General features: G+C 48.1%; 1 protein-coding gene across 3 annotated transcripts in view; it reads left to right on the top strand.

The window, feature by feature from the left end:
• Window positions 1–24,541, top strand: part of MSRA (methionine sulfoxide reductase A) — a 180,359-nt gene extending 155,818 nt beyond the window's left edge. For all 3 annotated transcript variants that reach the window (XM_035110867.2, XM_035110866.2, XM_035110868.2), the window contains one exon: window positions 22,639–24,541. In XM_035110867.2, the coding sequence (XP_034966758.1) occupies window positions 22,639–22,797 (159 nt within the window). In that variant the 3' untranslated portion in view covers window positions 22,798–24,541. The remainder of the gene's footprint in view (window positions 1–22,638) is intronic.
• The last annotated feature ends 352 nt before the right edge of the window (window positions 24,542–24,893 follow it).

The following is a 24,893-nucleotide window of genomic DNA, read 5'->3' as shown; positions in this document are numbered from 1 at the left end:
AACACCTGATATAAAGAACCAAGAGTATAGGGTTAGAGTGTCAGACTAAGGCCACAGAGACCTAGGGTCAAACCCCGATCCTGCAGTGAAGTTCACTGCGTGGTCTTGGGGCAGTCACTGTGACTGTCAGCCTGTTCAGTGTCCCAGGGTTTGTTGTGAAGATGAAGGGGAAGGGAGCATGGAACAACCCTGAGATTCTTAGAGGAAGGGTAGGATAGAAATGAAATAATCATAGGCAGGGTGGGATGCAAGAAAAATAAAAAGAGAAAGAAAATGGCCAAATGAAGATAGGTTCTGCAAAGAAGTGTATGAAGGAAGATCATGCACAAATTGCCTGGGCTTTCTGCAACAAAAGAATTGTCACTGCTAATAATTCAGCATAGCACTGCTATATAAAACACATCTATTTAGCACCTGCTGAGAACCGCAGTGTTTTTAAAGCAGAACGAGAACCAAATGTTTTCAGGACAGGGACCTAGATACAGGGCAAACCAACTTGACAGCACAGTGAGAGAACGGAATCTGACTTCTCTAACTGTGACTCAGAGAACAACATGCCCATACCAAAAGCACATTTATTGGAGCTGCTTTGGGTGTCATGGAGATGCACGGCTGGCTGAATGCAGGGGGGTGGGCACATTCGGCTGCCATCCAGAGCCGTTCTCTCAGATGGGAAGGTCAAGTTGCCTTGGCTTTCAGCTCCTCCGCTCACCCCACTGCCCAGACCGAGACGCACAATGCTGCCTGGCGCATGAAGTGCATAATCCCTTCACACCATCCTAGTAGCATCTTTCCATCAAAAAATCATGAGGCTGGAGAGCACTGGGTGAGAATTTGTTACATTATTAATATTCTCTCTGACAAGGGGATGTGATTTCCTCTGGCTCGCCTCCAAAGCATCTCTCTTTTCCTTTTTTATCTTGCCAGTTTTGTTTGGGCACATACTCTCTGATTGGGATCGTCTTTGGTGGTTTGGTCTGTAACTTTAAACGAAAATAAGACAAGGACCCAATTGAGATAAAGAGGGGAAGAAGGAGTAAGCACTTTTATCCTCCTTATGCATGGCCATACCTTCCAGGACCTTGAAGTAAGGTTTCCGTGCTCCCCGTTTGGTTACATACTCTGGTTGATTCCAGTGCTCATCCACCAGACTTATTGCTGTTACAAAAAACTGCTTCTGCAAGTTCAAGATGCTTGAACCCGCTCCTTGGTTGAGTCATCCAGATAAGTTGTTAAGTAACTGCCCTAGTGCTGCTGGCCCTAAGGGAATATGATGCTGAGGTGGGTAGTTTCAAAGGGGCCAGTGAACACGGGATTCTGCCTTACAGCAGGTCAGGCTATTTGTTCACCTAGCCCAGTATTGTCCACTCTCTCTCTGGCTGCAGCTGTCCAATGTTCTAGGCAGGGACCTTGCTACCTGATCCTCTCTCACTCACTGGATCATCACCTTGTCGTGGTGAGTGGGTTTGCATGTTCCTATGACCCTTGTGAGCGAAGCCGTCGGGAATCTCGTACTCCCAGCAGAGTCACCCAAGGTGTTAAGGTCAAAGGGAAGGAGCTAGACAAAGAATGATCCAAGAAGTCCAAGAACAGGTGGGTGATAACAAGCAGTATGTTACAACGGCTGTGAAGGCGAATGAAGGCTGCAGCAGATAAGAATCTACCGGTTGTCGTGACTACTCATGTCATGTCCTGCGAAGACTGTGCATTGGTCAGCGTGCCCTGATCTACACACATAAAACAAATTCACACACAGGCGTCTTCCAAAAACCCACCCCAAACCCAAACCTCAAAAGTCCCATGGCGATCGGCAAATGGTAACGGGGGCAGGATCGTGAAATCTGGAAGCCCCTAGTCATGAACCTGCACATGGGCAGTGGATACAGATCCGGTCGTTCTGACTCAAGGAACGAGGCAGTTGAGCAGCTCGGCAGCTGTATCCACGACTGAGCAGTCCTTTTTAGGATCCACTCTGCTCACCCCGAAATGGGCGAGGGGCCTAAAAAGGTGCCCTAATCATAGTCTGCCTCCCTTTTTCCCCTGACCGAACCAATGTCCCCACAGTGAAAGGACGTGTGGATCAACAATTGGCCTCCACAGTCACTTATGGACTCATTGTTAAAACTGTGTTTATGGAAGACAATCTTTCTCGACGTCGAGTGATCACCAAAGAAGAAGGAAGACCTGATCCTCTTAACTGGCGATGCTGAGAAAAGAACTGGGGCCCTTGTGGACACAAAGGGTGAAATTCAACTAAGCTTTGCACAGAATTGGCCCACTGGAATTAATGAGCATGGCTAAGTCAGGTCCATTGATTTCAGTGGCTGTGTTCCGAGCGAAACTTAGTTGAATGCCACTGAGCTGTGGTCCTTCTGTTGGCCCACAGTGGGAGTGGATCAAAGTATTTATCCAGACACAATAAGCCCCAACCATACAGCGACAACCACAGCACTCCATGGGTGTCTGAATAGGAGCTCTTCATCACTAACCACGTTTAGCCACTCTGACATGATGCATTCATTGAAAGGGGCGGAGAAACCCACCCTTCTGCAGAAAGATAAAACCTGGTCAAGACCACGGATCTCATCTCTAAGCTGATCTCACCTCTAAGTTCATATTTGAGTCCAAGGCCTGACACCCAGGCCCTGGATTGATTGATCCTTGGAGTTCTGTTGCAGCAAGAGAAAGGACATTCAGAACCAATTCTTCCCTCATTGTCTTTTCACAGAATAACTGGTACAGCAGTATATGCACCATTCTTCCACATTGTGGGATTAGTCTGCTTTCAGGAGAGCTCCTAAAATGGATGTTTCTGCTTCCTGGCTCTGTGTAAGGATATCACTCCAGCTTCCAATTATAACTGTAGTTGTAATAATAGCAGCAGTAGTTTTCACATTCTACTTTTCAGCCAAAATGCCCCCAAAGCAATAAATTAAACATTTAAATACAATTAGTCAGATCCAGACTTATTTGTCCTTTGAGTAAACATAATGAAATCATTGAAACCTGAGTTAGCCACAGCAGGTTTACTCTAAACATGACTAAGTCTGGATCCAACGCAATCAAAAATTGATAGAATGGATCAAGCATTGATCAATCCATCAAAAAACAACAATATCAGCCAGAAAAAAATTATACAAATCATAAGATCTACATGTAAGGGTAGTAAGGGTTTCAGTAATTCAGTTAATACTCCTTTTGCTTTAAGTTCGGCCCATAAGGAGAAGGAGAAGGCAAACATATGTGTCATTGAGATCCTATTGCAACAGTGTTTGGCTTGTCTAGCCGAGAGTGAATTGGATGTTAAAAGTCTCATTTCCACCCCTTTTTCAGCACACATCTTTGTGGCTCTCAGAAGCGAAAGGTTGTGCTTCTTTTCACATTTACCCACTGCTGGCAGACACAACAGAGGGGTGCTGTGTTTCCTCTGCTTTTGCTGATCCGTCTGAGGAGAAGATGAGAAAGGGATGCCTCTGGAGCGCCCTCACCTCTCCAGTGCCCTTGCAGTTCTAAAAGCCTTCTGTGTGCAGAGCCGTTGCTGTTGTTCATGCATTTGAGGAAGACAAACCGAGTCATTCATGCATCAGGATGGATCATGTCTTGTCAGGGCTGTTCTGTGCTAGTCTGCTCTGTGGGAGGAAGATGGGGCAGGCTGTCAGGTCAACATTTGAGATGAAGTTGAATGGACTCATTCGTCTGTAGGGTCAGATATTACCTATCTCTTCAGTTTTTGTACTCATTTGGTCATGATTTGTATACAGTCTTGCATGTGCTCAGTTTGTTTGTTTTTTTTAAAAAAAAAAGCTTCCAAGCTGCATTTCCTTGAAAGGCAGAATCCATCTCATCTTGTTTTGGAAAATCGACTTTTTGGTATTCTCAAACTGATATTCTGTTGCAAGTAGAGGATTATTGGGGGGGAGGCGAATCCCCCCATAATTTTAATATGCACACAACAACAAAATTCATTTCCACTAAGCCCCTTCAATACCCCCAATTCTGAATATTAGGAAAATACTCAAGGTGTAAAACTGTAATTGATTGTGACACATAGATTTTTTAAAATAAAAAATCAACAGGAAGGACCAAAGTTCAGTGATAGTTCATCTGCTTTCCATAACAAAAGGCCCCAGCATCAATCCCCAACATGTCCAGTTAGAATGGGCAATGGCTCCTGTCTGAACTCTGAAACCTTGGGGAGCAGGTGACTGTCAGTGTCAGGAGGTCCTACACACGAGTAGGGGTCAGGCATGTTCTCTCCCTCCTGGTTGTTCGTTCAGGAGATTCAAAGTCTTTCTCCAGCCCGAACATCACAGCGACTGATACCTAAGAGGCATCAGCACACTTCAGGATCAGCAGAGAATAGGCACTCAGTAGCACAGCATTTGGCTAAACTATGTTTACTTACATATACACACTCAGAGCGCCGTAACTCAGCTCCTTCCTCTTCAGCATCAGACAGCAAAGAGAAAGAACAGAGGACATCATGGAAACACAGTAATATAAACATCCTGTCTCTGTTACTTGCCACAACGTGGAATGAAAACATACACTGTCATGTGATATAAACAATCCCATAACCGCAACACGGGAAAAGAATCCTAACAGTCAGTGTGTTACGCTCGGATCTGGCTCACCCATGACACGGGGTGAGGCGGCAGAAACTGAAAATGCAGTGGCCCTGCAAGCATCCCCCCTGCACCACTGCAGAAGCAACCGAGGTAAGGGAGGCTTCGGCGGCAGCAGAGTGGCACAATGTTCCACTGCCCAGCTTTGCCACTGGTCCCTCCACCCCCACCCCTATTGGTGGAGAGGGACCAGTGGCAAAACTCTGTGGAACACCTCCCCTCTCCCCGAGTTGGGGCATTTCATGCCTGCATCCCACAGAACATCTCCATCCATGAAAGTGAATGGGAAGTCAGGGCAGCTCCATCACAGGCCCACATCTGCTCCTACACCAGTGTGACATTGAGCTCCAGATGCTGCCTTGGCACCAGCACAACATCCCACTTAAAAACACTTTTTCGGAGGCTTTAAAAGTCAGAGTAACCAAACAGATATAACCGATGGTGAGGGTTCTCTGGCTCCGCTGAATGTGTGGGAAGACACGGGGGACGTGTCAACTGTGATGTTGTTTCTCATGAACCAAGGAGCTAATCTGAAACTTTACAGCATCCAGCTTCACCTTCTTGTGGAGACTGTTGCCGCATGGCAACATCTGGTTATGCGCCACTTTACCTGTGGGTAATTGGTGACATTGCTCATTGGCCTGGTGCTTCTGACTGGGAGGAACAGGCACCTTTCTGCCCCCTCTCCATACCGACCAGCAAAATGGACAAATCTTTGATCCCGCGTGGACTTTCAAACTTCAGCTCCGTCAGTGACTAAAAACCTAACAGTTGAGAGACTGAACTAGACCGGGGGGGGGGGGGGAGAGAGAGAGAGAGACAGACATGGAACAGAGGAGCACGGCAGAAAGGGGGATGTCCACACCAGGGTACAACAGGCAGCCCCTTGACCAACACACATGTGGAAGGAACAGGGAACTCCAGCACCACCACTGGCAGCACAAGCCATCAGCCACACACCCCAGCTCACCAGCAGAGCAAGGAGAAATGGCTCAAAGAGCTGCCTGCTCTCCTAGTTGGTCTGGTGAGAGGGATGATGGCTCCTCCCATGGAGAGGCAGCAGAATGCTTTAACAGACCCTGCCTGTTCCTTCCTTCCATCATCCTCATGAGGAACATCATCCATCATCCCCAGTAAACAGAAATTCACGGCAAGACAAATTTCCATTTTTGACTCGCCCTGTGTTTTTTCTTCTTACTTCAGCTGCAGTGCAGTAAAATGCACAAAGTGCGGTGCAGCAGACACCCTTTTAGAACACTGTGCAGGCTGCACATTTCATAAAGGCCCATTGAAACATTTGCTGATAATGAGGATAAAACTGATGGCAATGTTGGGGACTTTAAAGAAATGCTGTTCCCCCACCCCACCCCACCCCCCAGCAATGTGAAAACATCGAGGAAATATGGAAACCCATATTTCTGTTAACTGTGTTTTTCTTAAAAGTAGCATCTCCCGTGCTGCTTACAAGAACAAATTCAATCAAAATAAGATCCGTCTGTCTATCTAGCTGTCTGTCTATCGTATCTATGTATTCATCCATGCAATTTAGCGTGCCACTCTGGCAAAGTGTTATTTACAGAGCCACTTGGGGAAATGAGTCTGAAGCATTGCTTCCCCAAACTTTTTTATTACCTTCAGGTTGGGGGAACAAAAGGGAATTCCTGATCTTTTACTCCTTATTTCGCCTAAACAGAAGGAGCTGAGTTTGAAAAGCGGGGATGGAAGTTGTGTGTCCAAGACGCTGTGTTGGTGAATGGGGTGTAGGGCAGATAGCGCTGAGGGCAGGGGAAAACCTTGGTAATATGTCACTCTACTAGGACCCCCCCCATCTTAAACATGAGGTTGAATCCTGACAAGACAGAAGTACTGTTTTGGGGGGACAGGAGGCGGGCAGGAGCGGAGGACTCCTTGGTCCTGAATTGGGGTAACTGTGCCCCTGAAGGACCCAGGTGCGTAGCCTGGGAGTCATTCTGGACTCACAGCTGTCCATGGAGTCGCAGGTCAATTCTGTATCTAGGGCAGCTGTCTTATCAGCTCCATCTGGTACGCAGGCTGAGTCCCTACCTGCCCGCAGACTGTCTCGCCAGAGTGGTGAATGCTCTAGTTATCTCCCGCTTGGACTACTGCAATGCACTCTACGTGGGGCTACCTTTGAAGGTGACCCGGAAACTACAACTAATCCAGAATGCGGCAGCTAGACTGGTGACTGGGAGCAGCCGCCGAGACCACATAACACCGGTCTTGAAAGATCTACATTGGCTCCCAGTACGTTTCCGAGCACAGTTCAAAGTGTTGGTGCTGACCTTTAAAGCCCTAAACAGCCTCGGTCCAGTATACCTGAAGGAGCGTCTCCACCCCCATCGTTCTGCCCGGACACTGAGGTCCAGCGCCGAGGACCTTCTGGCGGTTCCCTCGTTGCAAGAAGCCAAGTTGCAGGGGAGAAGGCCCTCTGCCTTCTCGGTAGTGGCGCCTGCCCTGTGGAATGCCCTCCCATCAGATGTCAAAGAGAAAAACAGCTACCAGATTTTTAGAAGACATCTGAAGGGAGCCCTGTTTAGGGAGGCTTTTAATGTTTAATAGATTATTTTATTTCATTTTCTGTTGGAAGCCGCCCAGAGTGGCTGGGGAGGCCCAGCCAGATGGGCGGGGTATAAATAATAATAATAATAATAATATATTATTATTATTATTATTATTATTATTATTATTATTATTATTATTAAACAGGACTCTAGGAAGGAGGCACAAGGCTCTGGCAGCGTCTTTCAGCCCTCCTCTCTCCTTCCAGGAAGCTGGGGAAGTGCTTTTTGGACTTTGAGAAGGTGCCCTCCTTGGCTGTGTGCCCAGTGTGGCTGCACCACTCGCACTGCCCTAAATCCAGCTCTGCTGTAGGGGAAACAACTTAAACTTTCCTTAACTTCGAATACTCCCCCCCCCCATTTAAAAGGTCATAGGTTGTTTAATTCGCCAGGGAGAAGAGGCATGTTTTCATCTGGTGCCTAAAAGATAAATAGCAGTTGTGCTGGGCAAGCCTCCCAGGTGATTGCAGGGTCCGAGTTGGTTCATATGGGGAGAGGCAGTCCTTGAGGTATTGTGGTCCTGAGCCATTTAAGGCTTTATAGGTCAAAGCCAGCACTTTCGATCGGGCCTGGAAAGAAAACGGCAGCCAGTGCAGTCAGGCCAAGATTAGCGTTATATGCTTGTTATGTGCTGAGCTGAATCATAGAACAATAGGATCCAGAATCAGCAGACTGATTGGTCCGCAGGAGCCACCCAATCCAACTCCAGGTGGAAGTGAATCCGCAACCTGATTGGCCTGCAGGAGCAGCCAATCAGGCAGCTGGCAGAAGTGAATCCGCAACCTGATTGGCCTGCAGGAGCAGCCAATCAGGCTGCTAGCAGAAGTCAATCCACAAACTGATTGGCCCACTGGTGTAGCCCTGAAGTAGCCAATCACACAAAGCCCATTGTGAAAATAATGTACATCAGCAGATGGTTTTGGGAAAAGGGCATTCTTCTTCTCTTCTCCTTGATGACTACGAGCTGAATAAAGAGCATGAAATTCACTCTGGACTCCTAGTATATTTCAATGCTCAAACCATCTTGCCCTGGTGAGCAACCTGGCTGCTGAATTCTGCGCCAGCTGTAGCTTCCAAACCATCTTCAGAGGCAGCCCTACGCATAACCCACTGCAGTAATCTGGCCTAGAGGTTACCAGGGCATTGATGGCAGAAGTTAGGTTATCCCTATCCAGATAGGGGCAAAGCTGGGCCACCAGCCGAAGGTACTCCATGCCACCTGAGCCTCAAACAACAGCAGTGGATCCGGAAGCACTCGCCATGTGTGCACCTGCTCTTTCAGAGGGAGTGTAGCCCCCTCAGGAGCAGGCCACCTCCCATCCATCCAGTCGAGGGAGCCACCCACTAACAGTGCCTCACCCTTATCTGGATCGAGCTTCAGTTTATTGGCTCTCATTACTGAGGCAAGTCCGGCACATCCACGTCCATATAGTGTAGCAAACTCTGCTGCCCAGACGATTGACCTAAACTCCACAGCAAAGACATCAAAAATGCAACTAGCTTTGGGCATATTGGTACTTGTTTAAAGCTGACTACATGACAAATCACTTAGTATGTAGCAACACTAAGGCCAGGCTGAAGGGAGCAGAGAATTGCAATGCATACCCAGGACCCCTCTCCTCCTCGCTCTCGCTCTCGCTCTCTTCCCTGAACCATATTCAAAATTCTGAACCAGGACTGACCTCACCTGGCCTCCCAGATGCTAACAGATAAGTAGAGCAGTCTTGTTCATTTATAATTTTTTTAAAAAAATAACCTTTAAGCTTTTTGACAAGGTCAGGTGCTTAAGAGGAGGAAGTGATAAATAGATGGAGTGTAAATAATGCTTCACGACACCCCCAAGTTCAGTGCAAGGTTGGAAAGGCTGGTGCAGAGGGTTTTTTTTTGTTATATCATTATTATTATTATTATTATTATTATTATTATTATTATTATTATTATTACTGTCTTGGTATTTGTGTTTGAACAACTCGGGGAAAGGTTTCAAATGACAGCACGTTTGTTTTGCTCCAATTTGTGCGGTTTGCCTCCCCAGTGGGGAAATGCACTGTATTTTTTTTTAATGTTCACACTGTTGTGCTTCATGCATCTCTCTCTCCCCCGCCCCCATTCCATAACCCGCTGCCTTGGCTTCCATGTCTTTGTGACAGGTTTTCTGCTTCCTTCTCAGCCTGCCTCTTCGTCCTTCCTGTCATCACCAAAGAGCCCCCAGGTAGCCATAAGGCTTTGGGTGTGTTCCCCTCCCCCCTTTTTTCAAATGTCCTCTGTGTGTTCTGCATGCTGGCATATGGCAGAACTATAATCATATTCTGGAGGGGTGTGGGCAGGGGCTGACAGGCAACACCACCCGGAAATCCCAAGAGAATGCCGCTTGGGGTTGCCTCCAATGGGCACCAACACTGGCAGTTGCAGGAGGCATGGTGGCCGCTTCTTGTGACTGCTCAGGTTGGGCTTTCAAGGAGGAAGTGAGTGATGGGGGAGCTGGAGGGTGGGATGGAGGATTGATGGTTGCTTTCTCCCTATAACTGGGCAGGGGAGAGAGATCAGGGGCAACCGGAACCACTGGAGCAAATGGCCTTGAAATCAGCCAGCAAGCCTAGGTTTGTACCATGAAGGGGACCAGTCTCATATATAGTGGTGCCTCGACTTATGAATTTAATCCGTTCCGAAGGCACCTTCGTAAGCAAAAAAAATTGTAAGTCGAAAAGCGCCATTGGAAACGCGATTTCCATTGGAAATGGAAAAATTCGTAAGTCGAAGCAACCCTATCTAAAAATTCGTAAGTCGAAAAATCCCTATCTAAAACAGCCGCGGTTTTTTTCCGGATGCCGAGACAGCCATTAACCCCATTCGTAAGTAAAAAAAAATCGGTTGTCGAGTCGTTCGTAAGTCGAGGTACCACTGTATAAAGTCCCATGTCCCGAGGAGGATGGCTTTGTAGCTCGGCGGTGGAAAATGTGGTTTGCATGCAAGAGGTCCCAGGTTCAGTCTCGGAGGACTGAGAAAGAGCCGGATCAGAGACTTTGGAGAGCGACTCCCATTTTGTGTAGACAACCCTGAGCTAGCTGGACCAACGGCAGATTCAAGTCTACAAATATGAGAGTTAACAGCCATTCTTGACTCGTTGATGTCCTCAGTGGGGAAATGGCACCCCCTCACACCAGCCTTACTTCTGCACATCACGTTCTTTTAAACTTAAGGCGTTTTTGACCAGCAGGTAGTGTAACAAAAAAATTCGATGCTTGACACATTGCTTTTTCCCTTGCTGAGGGGAGGCACAAACAAGTGGCTGAGGGTTGATCTGATCTTCCACCAACATGACTTGCTGGAATTCTTCCTGCAGACTGTGGGGTTTTTTATTTGAATGCTCCCCCCCCCCCCCCGTTACAAAAACTCCCTGCGTGTTGCAAACAAACACCCTAAGGAGAGGACCTCAGGTGAAACCCTTTTCATCATTTCCAAGCTGTTGGAAGACATGAAGGCTGAGCGCAAGTAGGCCCTTAGGCTGACCTTACAATATTCATAGAAGTCTGATACAGCGGCCTGTACAGTCAGCGGTCATGTTAACTTTGGGACATTAATGACTTGTAGCAGTTGTCCCCGGGGCACATTCCATAAAGGCACCGCCTCCATTGTCCCAAAGCTTCATAACATTTTCTTCCACTGATTCATTGAACTCGAGATCTGCTGTAAAAATAAACCACGCTTTTCTTTACCTTGCAGACGTTCCCAGCAGAAGTGTTTCTGCACCTGGCCTAATTTCCCCTTCCTGTTCTGCCTCTTGCTTTCTTCTTGAGCTCCCGGTGAGAACTTCCCCGTCTTCACAGCTCTAATAGAGACATCCATTCATCAGCACAATGCCTTAGCAGCGCTATTCACCATTACACAGCGAAACACACTTCAGCCTCCACGATTAGTCACTCCTGTCCATGAGGAGTTGCATCAGACAGGTGGCATTTCTGCAATTATCATTTTCAGATGCCCTATTCTGAATCTTGTTCAATTGCAGTGGGGGTGGGAATTATGTCTCCTTTGCCACCATTGATGCCGTTTGTCCTTGGGACAAGTGTTGCATCTCTGCAATAGGGCTATTCATGTCACCCAATGGCACTGACACACTGCAGAGCCTTAGCTCTGTGTATGTTGTGTGTTAAGTGGCAATTGCAGCAATTTTATACTCTTGCTACTCTTTAAAGAGCTTTGTCAGTAGTGATACCATGACAAAAGCCTAGGGATTACTGCGAGAGTCACTGAAATCCATTTATTTATTTTTAATCCTATCAAGGTTTTGTCTTGAGGCTTCTTGTCTGAATAAAGCTTTATAGAAAACCTTCAAGGTAACTCACTTCCTGATCTACCTCAATAATTTTAGGAATATGAAGTATAGGGTACCAAGCATTTATTTATTTTTTAGCTGTTCTTTGCTAAACCTTGATCAAAGGCCTTGGCAACGGCCTCAATTTTTTGTTTTGTTTTGCTTGTTTATTATTATTTGTACATTTATTAATCACCTTTTGCATACATGTCTCAAGGTAATTTGCAGATATTTCATAAGAGAGTTTTGGAAACAGTCCAGCGAACTGAGAATCGGTTTCAAAACGATATGTACGAACACCTAAGGCAGAGAAGGAAGGTTAGACCACCTCAACTTTAGTCTGCCATGGCTGGTGTCCTATGGCAGTGACCTGCCTTTTATGTAGGGGGAGGTTAACCCCTTCCCAGCTTTGAAAAGTAGTGGGATAAGTAAAGCAAAAATCCAAACCCACTTCCATGCCATTCTCTTTGTCATTCTTGCCCCCTCCCCTCCCCCGTTGTTTGAAATGCCAAGATTTTTAAAAGACAATAACTTTCGGCATCAGCAATCGCTCTCCCATCTGCTCCGGCCTGCTGCTTCTAAATCTGCGTGTTCTCAGCTGTGGCGCGTTAGGCTTCCTGCTTGTCTTCCTCTCGGAGAGAAGAGATGCCAACAGAACCTAAACTCTTAACAGCATGATGGGGGGAGGATCTTGCAGTTCGGTTCATCTGGAGCTTTAGCAATGAAGAGGAGACCCAGAATTGAAAAGATTTGTGTCCCCCCACCCCACCCCACCCTTTTTTAAAAAAAATCCAAAACCAGAGGTTTTTCCTTGCTGTAAAAACATTAAAAAGCTGTCTTTGCTCCTCTACTCATTTGCTACACAAAGATGTTAGATTTCACTGTTCTTCTGTTGGAATAGTCACCTGATCACTGCAGTTATTTGGTGTGTGTAATGACGCTTATCAGTCATTGCGCGAGGAATAAGCGTAAAAGCATAAGAGCCTGCTGGATCAGGCCATTTAGTTCAGCATCCTGTTTTCACAGTGGCCAACCAGACGCCTGTGAGAAACCCAGAAGGAGGACCTGGGTATCTCAACTTCTGATACCCAACAACTGTTTTCAGAAGTATGCTTGTCTTTCAACAGTGGTGGCAGAACATAGCCATTGTGGTTAGTCTTATTCCCCCATCGATAGTCTCATCCCCCATAAATTTGCCCAATCCTCTTTTAAAGCTGTCCAAGCTGTTGGCCACCACATTTGCAGGAACAAATTCCTATGAGCCGTATGGAGAAGTATTTTCCTTCTCTTTCCTGAATCTTCCAACATGGCCACCATTGGGTGCTTCTAATATTACAAGACAGGGAGAAAAATACCACCTCATTCATTTCCTCCATGCTATGCAGAATTTTATACATGGCTGCAGGGGTGCCAACTCCAGAGGGCCGAGTGTTTTGGACCCCCCCCCATAATTGGAGGGGCAGCTCCCCAATGTTTCCTACCATCAGGGAGCAGAGGAGACCAAGTGAGGAACTGAGCACAGCTTCAGTAGCTGTCTTCTCCTCCTCCTCCTCCTGCCGTGTAATGGAGAAGTGGAAGGAATCCATGAATGAAGTGCCATGATCATTGCCAGATGTGTTGGTTGTGCCATCCTGTCTAGGGTAGGATAACACAATCGGCTGGTCCAGACATCTTGCCAGATGCTATTGTCTTTCTAGTTCTTGCTGCAAAGCAAAAAAAGGGAGGTTTCTTTTCATGTCCAAGCCGCTCTCCCCACCCACCCGGGGCCCTGTGTTATATTGGCCTCAGGCTTTGTTGTGAAGGTGACCATGGGAAACACTTGCACGACTGTCAGTATCCAAACTCTGATTTAAAACTCTCTCCACCTCAAAAGCTCAAGCCATTGCCTGCGCACTTCGATGAAGGGAAATCTGCCTCCTAAATGCCAGGTGTACCTTGCGAGATAATGGAGTTGGCTTGGAAAACACAAACACTACATTATTCATTTGGGAGCTCTACATGGTACCGAGATTAGCAGCGAAGAGGGAGCCAAGCCCTTGTAGATCAAACCATGGCACTTGCAGGCTCGATTAATGACGCAAACTGAAGGAACCCCTGCTGGGCGGCGGAATTACCTCCGTGTTGACTTCCCCCCCCTTTTGTAAGAAGAACCGTTACTTTGAATTCCCACCATCAACCCAAGGCTAAGTGTTAGGAGCACAGGAAGCTGACCATATGCCAAATCAAACCAACAGTCCATCTGTCAGGAACTGGCTGGATGAGGGAGAGTGGTGGGAGCCGCCCAGCCAAAAGCCTCCCAGGGAGGACACAGAAGACGATAACGTGGACCCCAGATCGTGGCGCTGGGATACTGAAGAGCAGTCTGGGGGGAAGGGATGAACTAGGAGGTGTTAGAAGCAGATGGGTTGAGCGATTAGGGGCAGAGGGAGATCAGGAGAGGACCTTCCAGGACAGGGTTAGAGGCTGAGAGTCACAGGGTGAGTGCAGATGCAGAGAGAGATATGGGTCAGAGGTTGTCCTCTCTCCCCAACAGCATGGCAGTCCCAGTCCTGCTGGCCCTCCTCCCCCTCGGACACCCCGCTTGAGGAGAGTCCTGCACATGGCTGAGCGACAGGCCAGACAGGCCCAGAAGAGGAGCTCTCCCCCTCGGTGCAGCCTTCGTCTGCTTGGGAGGGTTCCAGAGTGAGCGGCCGGAGGGGGGAGGGAGGGGCTAGTGGTCAGTTCTGTGACTTCAAGAAGACTACTGTAGGATAGGAAAAGGCGCAGGGAAGGGTAGCGAGCATGGTCAGGAGGCTTCCTTATGTGGAAAGGTTTTTTGTTTAATAAAACAGAGAGAAAGAAGGACCACGATAGAGCTACATGAATGCATGCGTGGTGTGAAGACGTGGATGGGAGGCAGTTATTCCTCAACCTCTTGTATTACTAGAACCCCAAAGCCACTGGATGTCAGGGGATTCAAGGCAGAGAAAAAGGACGTGCTTCTTCATACAAAGCAAAGTCGAACTATATAATTCACTCCCACAAGGTGTAGCGATGGTCACCAATTTCATCGGCTTTTAAGGACCGGTTACAGTGGTGTCCAATTTTTTTTCAAAGAGGGCCAGATTTGAGGAAGTGAAGGGCCGTGAGGGCCGACCACAAGTTGTTGACCTTTCTTTAGGATTGAAGCTATTGACCTTTTTTTAGGGTTGAAGTTGTTGAGGTTTTTTTTAGGATTTTACCCCAGGAAATAAACTGCCACAGGGGCCGGATTAAACCGACCGGTGGGCCAGATTAGGCCCCCGGAATGGACTTTGGACATGCCTGGATTAGACCAATACATTGAGAATAAGGCCTTCTCCGGGATCAGAGACAACACACTTCTAAACACTGGGGAAGAAGAGCATGAGGCAGCTATTGCCCCAATGCCCAGTTTGTGGGCTCCCCATTTGGGACATCTGCTTGGCTACTGTAGGAAACAAGGTGCTGGATTAGATGTGCCCCCATTTGGCCTGATCCAGCAGCCGGGCTCTTCTCATGTTACATTTTGGGGTGAGGGAACACTTTATCTCTTCTCAGCAATTTTGTCGCCTTTCCAGGCCCCCTACACGAGTCTCGTTGAAATCTAAATCCTTGTTCTGAAATGTTCTGTTTAAAACAGCAGTATTTTTAGTGTCTGATAGAAGCATCACATGCAAAAGAGTCACTTGCAAATGAAAGCCGGAGGGCCAGGGGGAGGGCTGTTTATGCTCTGCTGATAGGGACCGTGCCAATGGAGGCTGGTTTAAGGTGTGAAAAGGAGCTCGGGGTGCTCTTTCCACTCTTCCCCCACCCCTTGCCCAGCAATAAGCTGGCATCCTTGATAAAAAAAGAGCAACCGAAACTGGCGTTCAGGAGAGGGAGGAGGCTCGCCATCCTCTCTTCTCTTGGAACTTCCTGTAATAATCTAACCAAACAGTTTTGAGATTTCAGAACGCTCCCCGCTTCCTAATTAGGACAAGCTTAAAAGGGAACAGTTGGCATTCCCGTTGGTGAGGCCCATGTGCTACCTGCAGCAGGCCAAGTCGAGAATGAAACTGATTTCTCCCTTACCTACGTTCCGCGTTCAGCAGCTGCTCCGAACAGGTGCTCACTCTCTTCAGAGCAGATGGCACCAAAAGTAGGTTTGTTGGCAAGTTTCTCTACAAAGCGGCCCTTCTTCTTGCATGCACTGATGTGCGTATGCAAAGAGGCACATACAATCGGCGCCCCCCCTTTTGTTGTTGTTGATGATGTAGCTTCACTTGACATAGAAGGTCAGTGACTTCGAGTGGCAATTGCTAAGTAGAGAACCGTTCCGAAAGCATCCGGGTTCTGTGCGACCTCTGTTTAAAGAGCCATGCATCTGCGAGCATTTAGAATCATAGAATCATAGAGTTGGAAGAGACCACAAGGGCCATCCAGTCCAACCCCCTGCCAAGCAGGAAACACCATCAAAGCATTCTTGACATATGCCTGTCAAGCCTCCGCTTAAAGACCTCCAAAGAAGGAGACCACTAAGGCCAGTGAGACCTGGATTCAAATCCCCACTGGGTGGGTCAGTCTCTATACCTCATAGGGTTGTTGTGGGGACAAAACAGAAGTTGCCTTGAGCTCCTTGGAGGACAGGCAGCATATAAATGTAAGTAGGTAAAAGTAGTTTAAAAAGTATTAAAAAGCAGTTCAAAGTATTAACCATTCAGTTGAAATTTGAGGGGAATCCAGACCCTTGCTAAATCAAGGGAAGTAATAGTACCACTGTATTCTGCTCTGGTCAGACCTCACCTGGAGTACTGTGTCCAGTTCTGGGCACAACAGTTCAAGAAGGATACTGACAAGCTGGAACGTGTCCAGAGGAGGGCAACCAAAATGGTCAAAGGCCTGGAAACAATGCCTTATGAGGAACGGCTTAGGGAGCTGGGTATGTTTAGCCTGGAGAAGAGAAGGTTAAGAGGGTGATATGATAGCCATGTTCAAATATATGAAAGGATGTCATATGGAGGAAGGAGAAAGGTTGTTTTCTGCTGCTCCAGAGAAGCGGACACGGAGCAATGGATTCAAACTTCAAGAAAGAAGATTCCACCTAAACATTAGGAAGAACTTCCTGACAGTAAGAGCTGTTCGGCAGTGGAATTTGCTGCCAAGGATTGTGGTGGAGTCTCCTTCTTTGGAGGTCTTTAAGCAGAGGCTTGACAGGCATATGTCAAGAATGCTTTGATGGTGTTTCCTGCTTGGCAGGGGGTTGGACTGGATGGCCCTTGTGGTCTCTTCCAACTCTATGATTCTATTATTCTATAAGGCTTGGTTGCTAAAAGAATCAGTAGGAGATAATGCCATGGTCCTAAGCATTCTTTCTTTGTGTTTTGCGTTCCCATTTTCCCCCCACCTCTTACTTTGTTAACCTGGTCTATTGTTTAGTAACATCCCTGTCTGTATAAAGCAGTCCTCTTTTCTGTCCATTTCACGTGTCAGAAGCAGGCTTTTGTCTACCCAACCTCATGATGCAATAAAGTCATGAACTTGCTCCAGCGAAGCCAATGGGACGTCAGTACTTGCATCACAGACCATGATGGAAGGCCTTATTGTGGTCTTCTGGTCACTCAAAAGAGTCGATGCCATGGCTCTGGAATATGCTAAAAGGATCAGTTGCTCCTCTCTGCACATTCCACAAAACGCAGGGGCTGTCAAGCATTCCCTTCTCTCTGTTGTTTAAGTTTTGGCCTGATGGTTCTCTCTCTCCCAATTGTGCCTCGCAAGCTTCGTCAAGTTCATTCAAGCCATGTAAACCAACATGGGCTTCAAGAGTCAGAGGCGCTGACCAGAAGGGCTTTGCTCATTTCCTTTCTCTCTGGGCACAAAGACCCCCACGCTTGCTTGGCTTTGCTGTTCATTTTGAACAAACAACTGGAGCCAAAGCAACCAGATGAGACTGACATCTGTCTCTTTAACTCTTGCCAAGTCACTGCTGTTCCATGGCTGGCAGGGAAGGAGAGGGACTGCAAAAGCCAAGTTCTCTTGGAAAGGCACGGTGCATTCCTTGTTACTCTCCCTCCCTCCCTCCATCTCCCTCGCCTGCCTCTTCCCTCTCTTGCATCTGGTGCTTCTGCAGTGGCTGGAAAGAGAGCAATAGGATGGAAGATGGGAAGGAGAGCAACTCTAACAGGGGGACAGAGCATGTAGTTTATAAGACCGCACCCTGTTTAAAAGGCAGAGAGAGAGAGAGAGAGAGAGAGAGAGAGAGAGAGAGAGAGAGAGAGAGAGAGAGGCCCTGCCATATATTTAAAGCACTCACATACACTTTAACAGCTCCCCCCCCCAAAAAAAAGGGTTTGTTAAGGGTGCTGGGAACTGTAGCTCTGTGAGAGGTCTCCTCTACCACCTCACATCACCCTTTATCAAATTATATGTCCCAGGATTTGCCGGGGGACGCTGTGCCTGTTAAAGTGGTATGGTGGGAATGTGGCGTGGGAAGTGCTAGCCCTCCAGAAGAGATACAGCTATAAAGGTGAGAAGAGCAATAGCTGCAAGGACTAACACACAATAAAACAGAAGAAGGTTTTCAAGAGGTGTCAGATCCTGGAGTCGTGCCTTCCTTGGAGCACAACACCCCCTGCAAAATCTCCAGGATTTTGCGGACAAAAATAGGACCGCTGTTGCCCATGCATAATACCTGGGAGAGTCCCAGTCAGTCAGTGTAGAACTGTCTTAACCAAACAGGTGCCCTCCAGATAGTTTGGTCTCTAGCTCCCTCCCTCCCTGACTATTGGGTGTGCCAGTTAGGGAAGTTGTAGCCCCCAAACAACTGGGCGGCACTAGGTTGAAGAAGGCTGGTGAAGGCAATACCAAGTCAGCTGGGCCCTTGGTCTGACACAGACAAGGCAGTTTCCTGCCTTCCTAACACCTAATATTCCTAAGCATATATGCTTTTTATGTCGTTTCAAAGAAGCTTTCCCTGATTTCTCCCAGCAGACAAATTACTGTATAGGCAAGCTAGTGGGTGAGTGGCTTCCTAGTGGATTAGTCAATTGGGGCTGTTTCAGGGAAATGGTATGGGTTGAAGTACATGCTGCTATAATGTCTAAAGGAAAATGCAGGGCTCATCCACACTTAACCTTTGCTCCACATTTCTAGGCAGAGGTCTGGTCTTTCCAGGTCCTTGTTCAAGTGCTTTGGGGGGGGGGGACGGGTTACCTTGCCGCTTCCCTCCCCCCCCCAAAAGGCCACTATTGGCCACTGATTAGGAGCAAACGGCAATTCACAGAAAACCTGAATTGCTGTTTACTCCATTTCAGTGGTAATGATCAGGATTCCTCAAGGAAAGCAGTCTGGGGGGGGGGAAGCACTCGGATACGAAAGTGCATATCTGTACCTAGAAAGCATGCAGGGCAGAAGGTGGATAAACCCTCAGTCACATACACAGATTAACTTTCACCTGCATATTGGAGCTTCTGCAACTTCCACCAGAGATGGGAAACGGGGCCGTTCCAATCTTGCCCCAATAAATTTATCATGCTGAATGCATCTTGCTCATAGTCTAGTTGGCCTCCATAGTCCAGTGGCTATTTGGGGGAGAGGGGTGCAGCCAGAAGCTTAGGTGTCCATTGCGATGGGCAGATATCAAAGCAGCCAGCCTCTCTGGTGAATATTTCACACTCAGATCTGCAGGGGTTAAAAGCAAAACACAGTTCCTGTTCAGAGGGCAGAAAGGGAGCCTCTGAGCAGGAGTTGTGCCCAGCGCCCTTGAGAGCTGGAAAAAAAGAGAGGGCACAGATGTGCACTTTAAATTATCCTTTCTCTTTTTAACTTAAAAGTCTCCTCTGCAGGACTGAACAGCCTGTCCTAACCCTAGACCCCATTCTGAGATTTTAGCAGCTGGTTTCATCAGCAGAGCAATATACGGAAGGGCACAGAGGTCAGAGTCTGAGCCCCCGTCCCTGATTTATCAGCTGCCACCAGCAGGTTTGTGGCAAAAGCAAGGTCGGAAGCCTATCCTGCAGCAAGCGCGCGTGGGCCGCTCAGAGACTGGCAGGGTCTGGAGGGCTCTTTTTATCTGCTAGGAGAACGTGGGCGAGTTACAGGTCAAAAGTTGCTTCTCTGCCAGCCAGAACTGGCGTCTGGGCCGCCTCCCGTTGCCTCCTGTTTTCAGATCTTACGTTCCCAGGAATGAAGAAAGGTGACCTGATTTCTGCTACCCCCAAACCACAGGACGACTACTTGACTTTGCTCAAGAGGTCCAGCTGCATGCAAACTCCGCTTTAGTCGCTCTGCCTTCAGAAGGCACAGGTGGGTGGGTGGGTGAGGGGCAGGATGCCATTTGAAGGCATCCAGAAACAGGGTGCTCTGGGTAAACAAGAGAGCGCAGAAGGCAAAAGTTGAGCTGCTGCTGTACGCCTTTGGCTCAGAGGCATGTGCCGCAGAGCTGTTTTGCTGGGAGGGCCTTTCGCTGACACAGCATTTTGGGGGAGCATCCTTTGTTTATTCACAGCACACCACTTTCAGACTTCAGATGTAAACAAGAAAGCTTTCCTTTTCTTTTCCACACCATCTTAGACTCCCCACGGTATGGTGCCAGCAGCCAAAACAACAACAGTCCAACTCCGTGGAATTGGATTCTTCCAAACACCTTTTCCGCCGTTAGGGAAAATACATTTCCCCCTCCTTTTGCTCCCCCTGGAGACATGCCTGCTTCGCTAGACTCCTGCTTCGAAGACTCAGGATTTAACTCTAGACATGCCTGCTTCGAAGACTCGGGATTTAACTCTTTATTTATTTGTGTGTTGTAGTTCACCTTGCTCTTTGTTTCATCTTCACAACACCCCAGAGAGGTAGGTTAGGCTGAGAGGCAGAGACTGGCCCAAAGTCACCCACTGAGCTCCGTCCCTGAGTGCGGATTCGAACTGTGCTCTCCCGTTGTCCTAGTATGACACGCCAACCACTAAAGCAAACTGGGTATCTTGGTCACATTCCCCCCTGGGCTCCTTTGGGAGGAAGGGCAGGGTATATATAAACTGAAGAGATACGTAAGTAAACAGGGTTCAAGGAAACCAACAGGCTTTCTCCTACCTTCAAATTGTTTGCACATGAAAAGCAAAGGTAGCTGTGTTGGTCCACGGAGAAGGGGGAACTCCTCAAATCCTCAGCTAGGCAATGCCTTTATTAAAAGGTACAGGGGCCCCTGACCATCAGGTCCAGTCGTGTCCGACTCTGGGGTTGCGGCGCTCATCTCGCTCTATAGGCTGAGGGAGCCAGCGTTTGTCCGCAGACAGCTTCCAGGTCATGTGGCCAGCATGACAAAGCTGCTTCTGGCGAACCAGAGCAGCGCACGGAAACGGCGTTTACCTTCCCGTCGGAGCGGTCCCTTTTTATCTACTTGCACTTTGATGTGCTTTCGAACTGCTAGGTGGGCAGGAGCTGGGACTGAGCAACGGGAGCTCATCCTGTCGCGGGGATTCGAACCACCAACCTTCTGATCAGCAAGCCCTAGGCTCAATGGTTTAACCCACAGCTCCACCTAGGTCCCTTTATTAAGGTCAGCTGAAAACATTCCAAAATTGTGGCAAGCTTTCAAGTTCTCAGGAGTCGAAATCAGGTGGAATGCTACGCATAGCAGGGGGTGATGGGGAACAAGAAAAAAATTGGGGGGAAACCTGACAACAGAAAAGCCCAAAATTGGGCTGTGTGCTGTATCCATGAAGTCAGCTTATGGACTCAGTTCCAAGAAGGATATGGCTGGCTAGGTATGTCTCTCCCAGGTGATTACAGATATCAGGTTACTCACCTAATGGGGTGAGTATTAGAATTCTTACCTAATGGGGGTGAGAATTAGCTGCTCCCCATTTCTGAGAAATCAGCTCTACAAGCATCCTCCCACTCATTCCATTTCCTTCTTGGCTGAGATTGCACTATGTAAGAACCATTTATTTCAACCAAAATCTTTGGCAAGATAAAGCGGTTATATGGGATCCCCCACAGCCAGTCTCTGCATGGAGGAATTGGATCAAAGCAATCCATTTTTGCAATCAATGGATTGGAACAAGTCTCTGGTAAATAGTGAATCCCCCCACCCCCATTTTCTGTAGTACCTATATCGCTACCATTTTGGAAAGCAAGTGAAAGTAATTTCACACACTCACACACACCAATTTGTTTCCAAATTGTTCTCTGACAGCTGCAGTAAAAAAAACCACACCACTTCCCTCCCCCTCCAAGCTATGCAACTAAGAGAAAAGGTTCTTTAAACACACACCCAGAAATGGAAGGAAACAGTAAGGAAGGAACTTTGATGGGACTGGAGCATCTGGTAGACCACCATGAGAACAGGATGCTGGAATAGATGGACCACTGGCCTGATCTATCAGGCTCTGCTTATGTTATGTCCTCCCTGGGTAGCCCTCACCTTGGCACTGTGGACCCCTCTCCTGACACCCACATATAGAGGAGGGGCCATGTGCAACCACGTGTGTGGAGACCCCCTAGCTATAGACTCCGTTGGTTGGCTGGTGGGTCACTCAAATGAATTTCTTACCTCAGCGCAAACAACTTGTCACAGGTTGTTATGGCTACTCCTGAGTAACAACTTTCCACATGCTTGTCTTTTTAAAGTCTTTATTGGTGCACATTATTTACAGTGTAATGAGCTGTCGGTTTCATGTCTTCTCATTCCGTCTCAGAATCCGGCACTGCCCCCTTACACAACTTTGACCAGCATAAAAGCCTTGGGACAGTAAATCTCCTCCCCTTTCTCCTCCTCCTTAATTCCGGTGCCGGGGGAAAGGGTCTACGCTCCGTTTTTCCCCTTTCCCCCCTTCCCTCCTCTCTCTCTTCCCTCCTGAGGAGTAGGGGCTCTCCCATGCTGCCAGAGACCTGGCACTCCCTCTCCGTTTTCTGACTAGCCCCTTCAGACTCTGCGCTTTCCTGGCATAGCTGCCAAGTTTTCCCTTTTCTCGCGAGGAAGCCTATTCAGCATAAGGGAAAATCCCTTTAAAAAAGGGATAACTTGGCAGCTATGTTTCCTGGCTGCTTGGGGACGAACTGCTCCTGATGGGAGGGGGAGGTCCTCTATACTCTCTCCCCCTTACACAACTCCTAATGGGATTCTCCCCCCTTTTCCTCCCTCTGGCAGGTGTTGACGGAGAAAGGCTTCGGCACGATCACCACTGAGATCCGCGAGGCTCCAGAGTTCTATTACGCTGAAGAATATCACCAGCAGTACCTCAGCAAGCACCCTAATGGCTACTGCGGACTTGGAGGCACTGGGGTCTCCTGCCCCATCGGCGTCTAAAAGTGATTTTCCCTCCTGCCTGCCACCTCAGCACCTTAAAGCAAGATGCCAGACACAAAGGGACACGCTCTGGATCTTTCCTACAATTTGGCTGCAGTCTTTGGGGTGCTCTCCCCACGAGTGAATGCCGAGAAATCAAAGGCACCTGCTTGCAAGGAAAGGCTGAGAGCTGAGCTATACGTTTAGCAGAGCCACATGCCTGGGAGTCCTTGTTGGACTCCACCACTTCAGGACGCAGACGGGGGAAATCACTTTTGTTTCATGCTCCTCCATTTAAGTAAAAATGAATTCACAGAATGAAGAAAATCAGCTCATCAGTGTACTACCATAGCCTGGAATATTAGTTTTCTACGCACAAAGAGTTTGGGTTTTTTTAAAAAAAGAAAGGGGAGCATTCAAAATTGCACTCCCCCAATCTACATTCTGAAGTGGTGCAGTCCAGGAAGGCCTGTCATGTGTAATTTTGCAGAATCTACCTGGCTCAGAATCCCAACAAAAACACCTAGGTGAACATAGTCTCTGCAATGGAACCCAGGGTCGGACTGGGTGTTTCCCGCCGTGTGCCAACATTAGCCCTGTTATCTGAAGGGGGTTTGGAAGGCAAGGCTGTGTGTTCCCATGCAGGAGAGAGGAGAGATGGAAAAACAAGATGATGGGGTGAAAGCCCCCGGGAGAGGATTTTGAGAAGCAGACAACGGAGAAAGAGCAAAGCATCTGCACACCCCTCCAGCTTCTTTGCTGTAAATGCTCATACTTGCAAAGCCCCCGTTTGGTTGTTCAAGCCCCGTTCACGGGGTTAGAATATTTTGCAGGGTTGGCGGGGATATTCTGGTTGCCCCCACCTTCTGTTGTGTCCCTGTCACCCAGCTCCCACCACCCTCCATGCACTAGGCCTGAAGGTTTGAAGCAAGCAGCCTCTGCAGCCTCTCCCCCCCCCCACGATTTAGAAGCCTAGTTTTGTTAGAGTTCTATATCACCAGCATGACACCCCATCATGAGGAAAGCAGGCTCCCACTTCACATCTTCCAACGCCAATACATGCAGGGGGTTAGGGGCAGGCAACGAGAATGTGACAAGAGAGGGGTGGGGATGACAAGAATGGTCCCTCTTCTACCACGATGGAATCCTGAAGGTGTGAATAGGGCCCCATTCATTTTGAAACTGGTGCCAGAGCTCAGTTATATCAGTCTGTTTTCAGCTAATGCCTTAATTCTGTGGATTCAGGCCACCGATCTTTTATGTATGCTCTTGCAGAAGTTAATTCTGTCGGAAGGTATTTCGGGAGGGGAGCTACGTGGGCACAACTCAGTTGCTTTTGCAGCTGTGGTATATAAAGCTGCTATCCTCTTGGGGTGGGGAATCTGCTGGAAATAAGTGTGAAAATTGAGAGCTTGGACTGTGCAGAAGTCTCTTGACTGAAGGAGGAGCCACAAGGTTTGATTTCTGTAGCATCAAATGTGCAGTTTTATAAGATCTTCGGCCCCCGGGTACCCTTCTGTTACTGCCCCAGATGTCTGTGGCATGCAATTCCCCCCCCCCCACTGAAATGACTTCTGTGATTCCCTCCCCACTCCTTCACTCAGTTGTAAAGAATGCAGTTGTTTCTTATTTGTGAGAGCAGCTGTGACATGGGGAAAGCTAAAGAAACCTGGGTTCTCTTGACCCACGTGGTGGTCTGGACCAGTAAGGAGACTGTATCAAATGTAATGCAATAAAGAGCTACAGGTTGCTAAGGAAAAAAAAAGATGTCTTGTGCTATTATCTCGAGTCCACGTACCCCAAGCCTAGGAGCTGCTTTTCGGCTCTGTACAGCGAGGCTGCCGACCTATGCTTCGAGACTCAGCTGCCTTCAAACTACAGATCAGGTCCCTCCATAACTGAGGTTTCGGCCGAGTTGCCCACCGCTGGAACGCCAACCATCTAATCAATCCTCGCACCACCGTTCAGCCCGCTTCCATCTGCTCTGCCGTGGCAAACAAATGTGGGTTGGATCGTTTCAATGGCCACATGCCCAAAACCACAGTCCCACAACTGCTTCAGGGCATTCTCATTCCGCCCTGCAGTTGGGTGGTGGGAATGGGTCACGTGGCATAGGC

The sequence above is a fragment of the Zootoca vivipara genome, chromosome 3 (genome assembly GCF_963506605.1).
Source record: "Zootoca vivipara chromosome 3, rZooViv1.1, whole genome shotgun sequence".
Lineage (NCBI taxonomy): Eukaryota > Metazoa > Chordata > Lepidosauria > Squamata > Lacertidae > Zootoca > Zootoca vivipara.
This window is presented reverse-complemented; position numbering and strand designations above follow the sequence as displayed.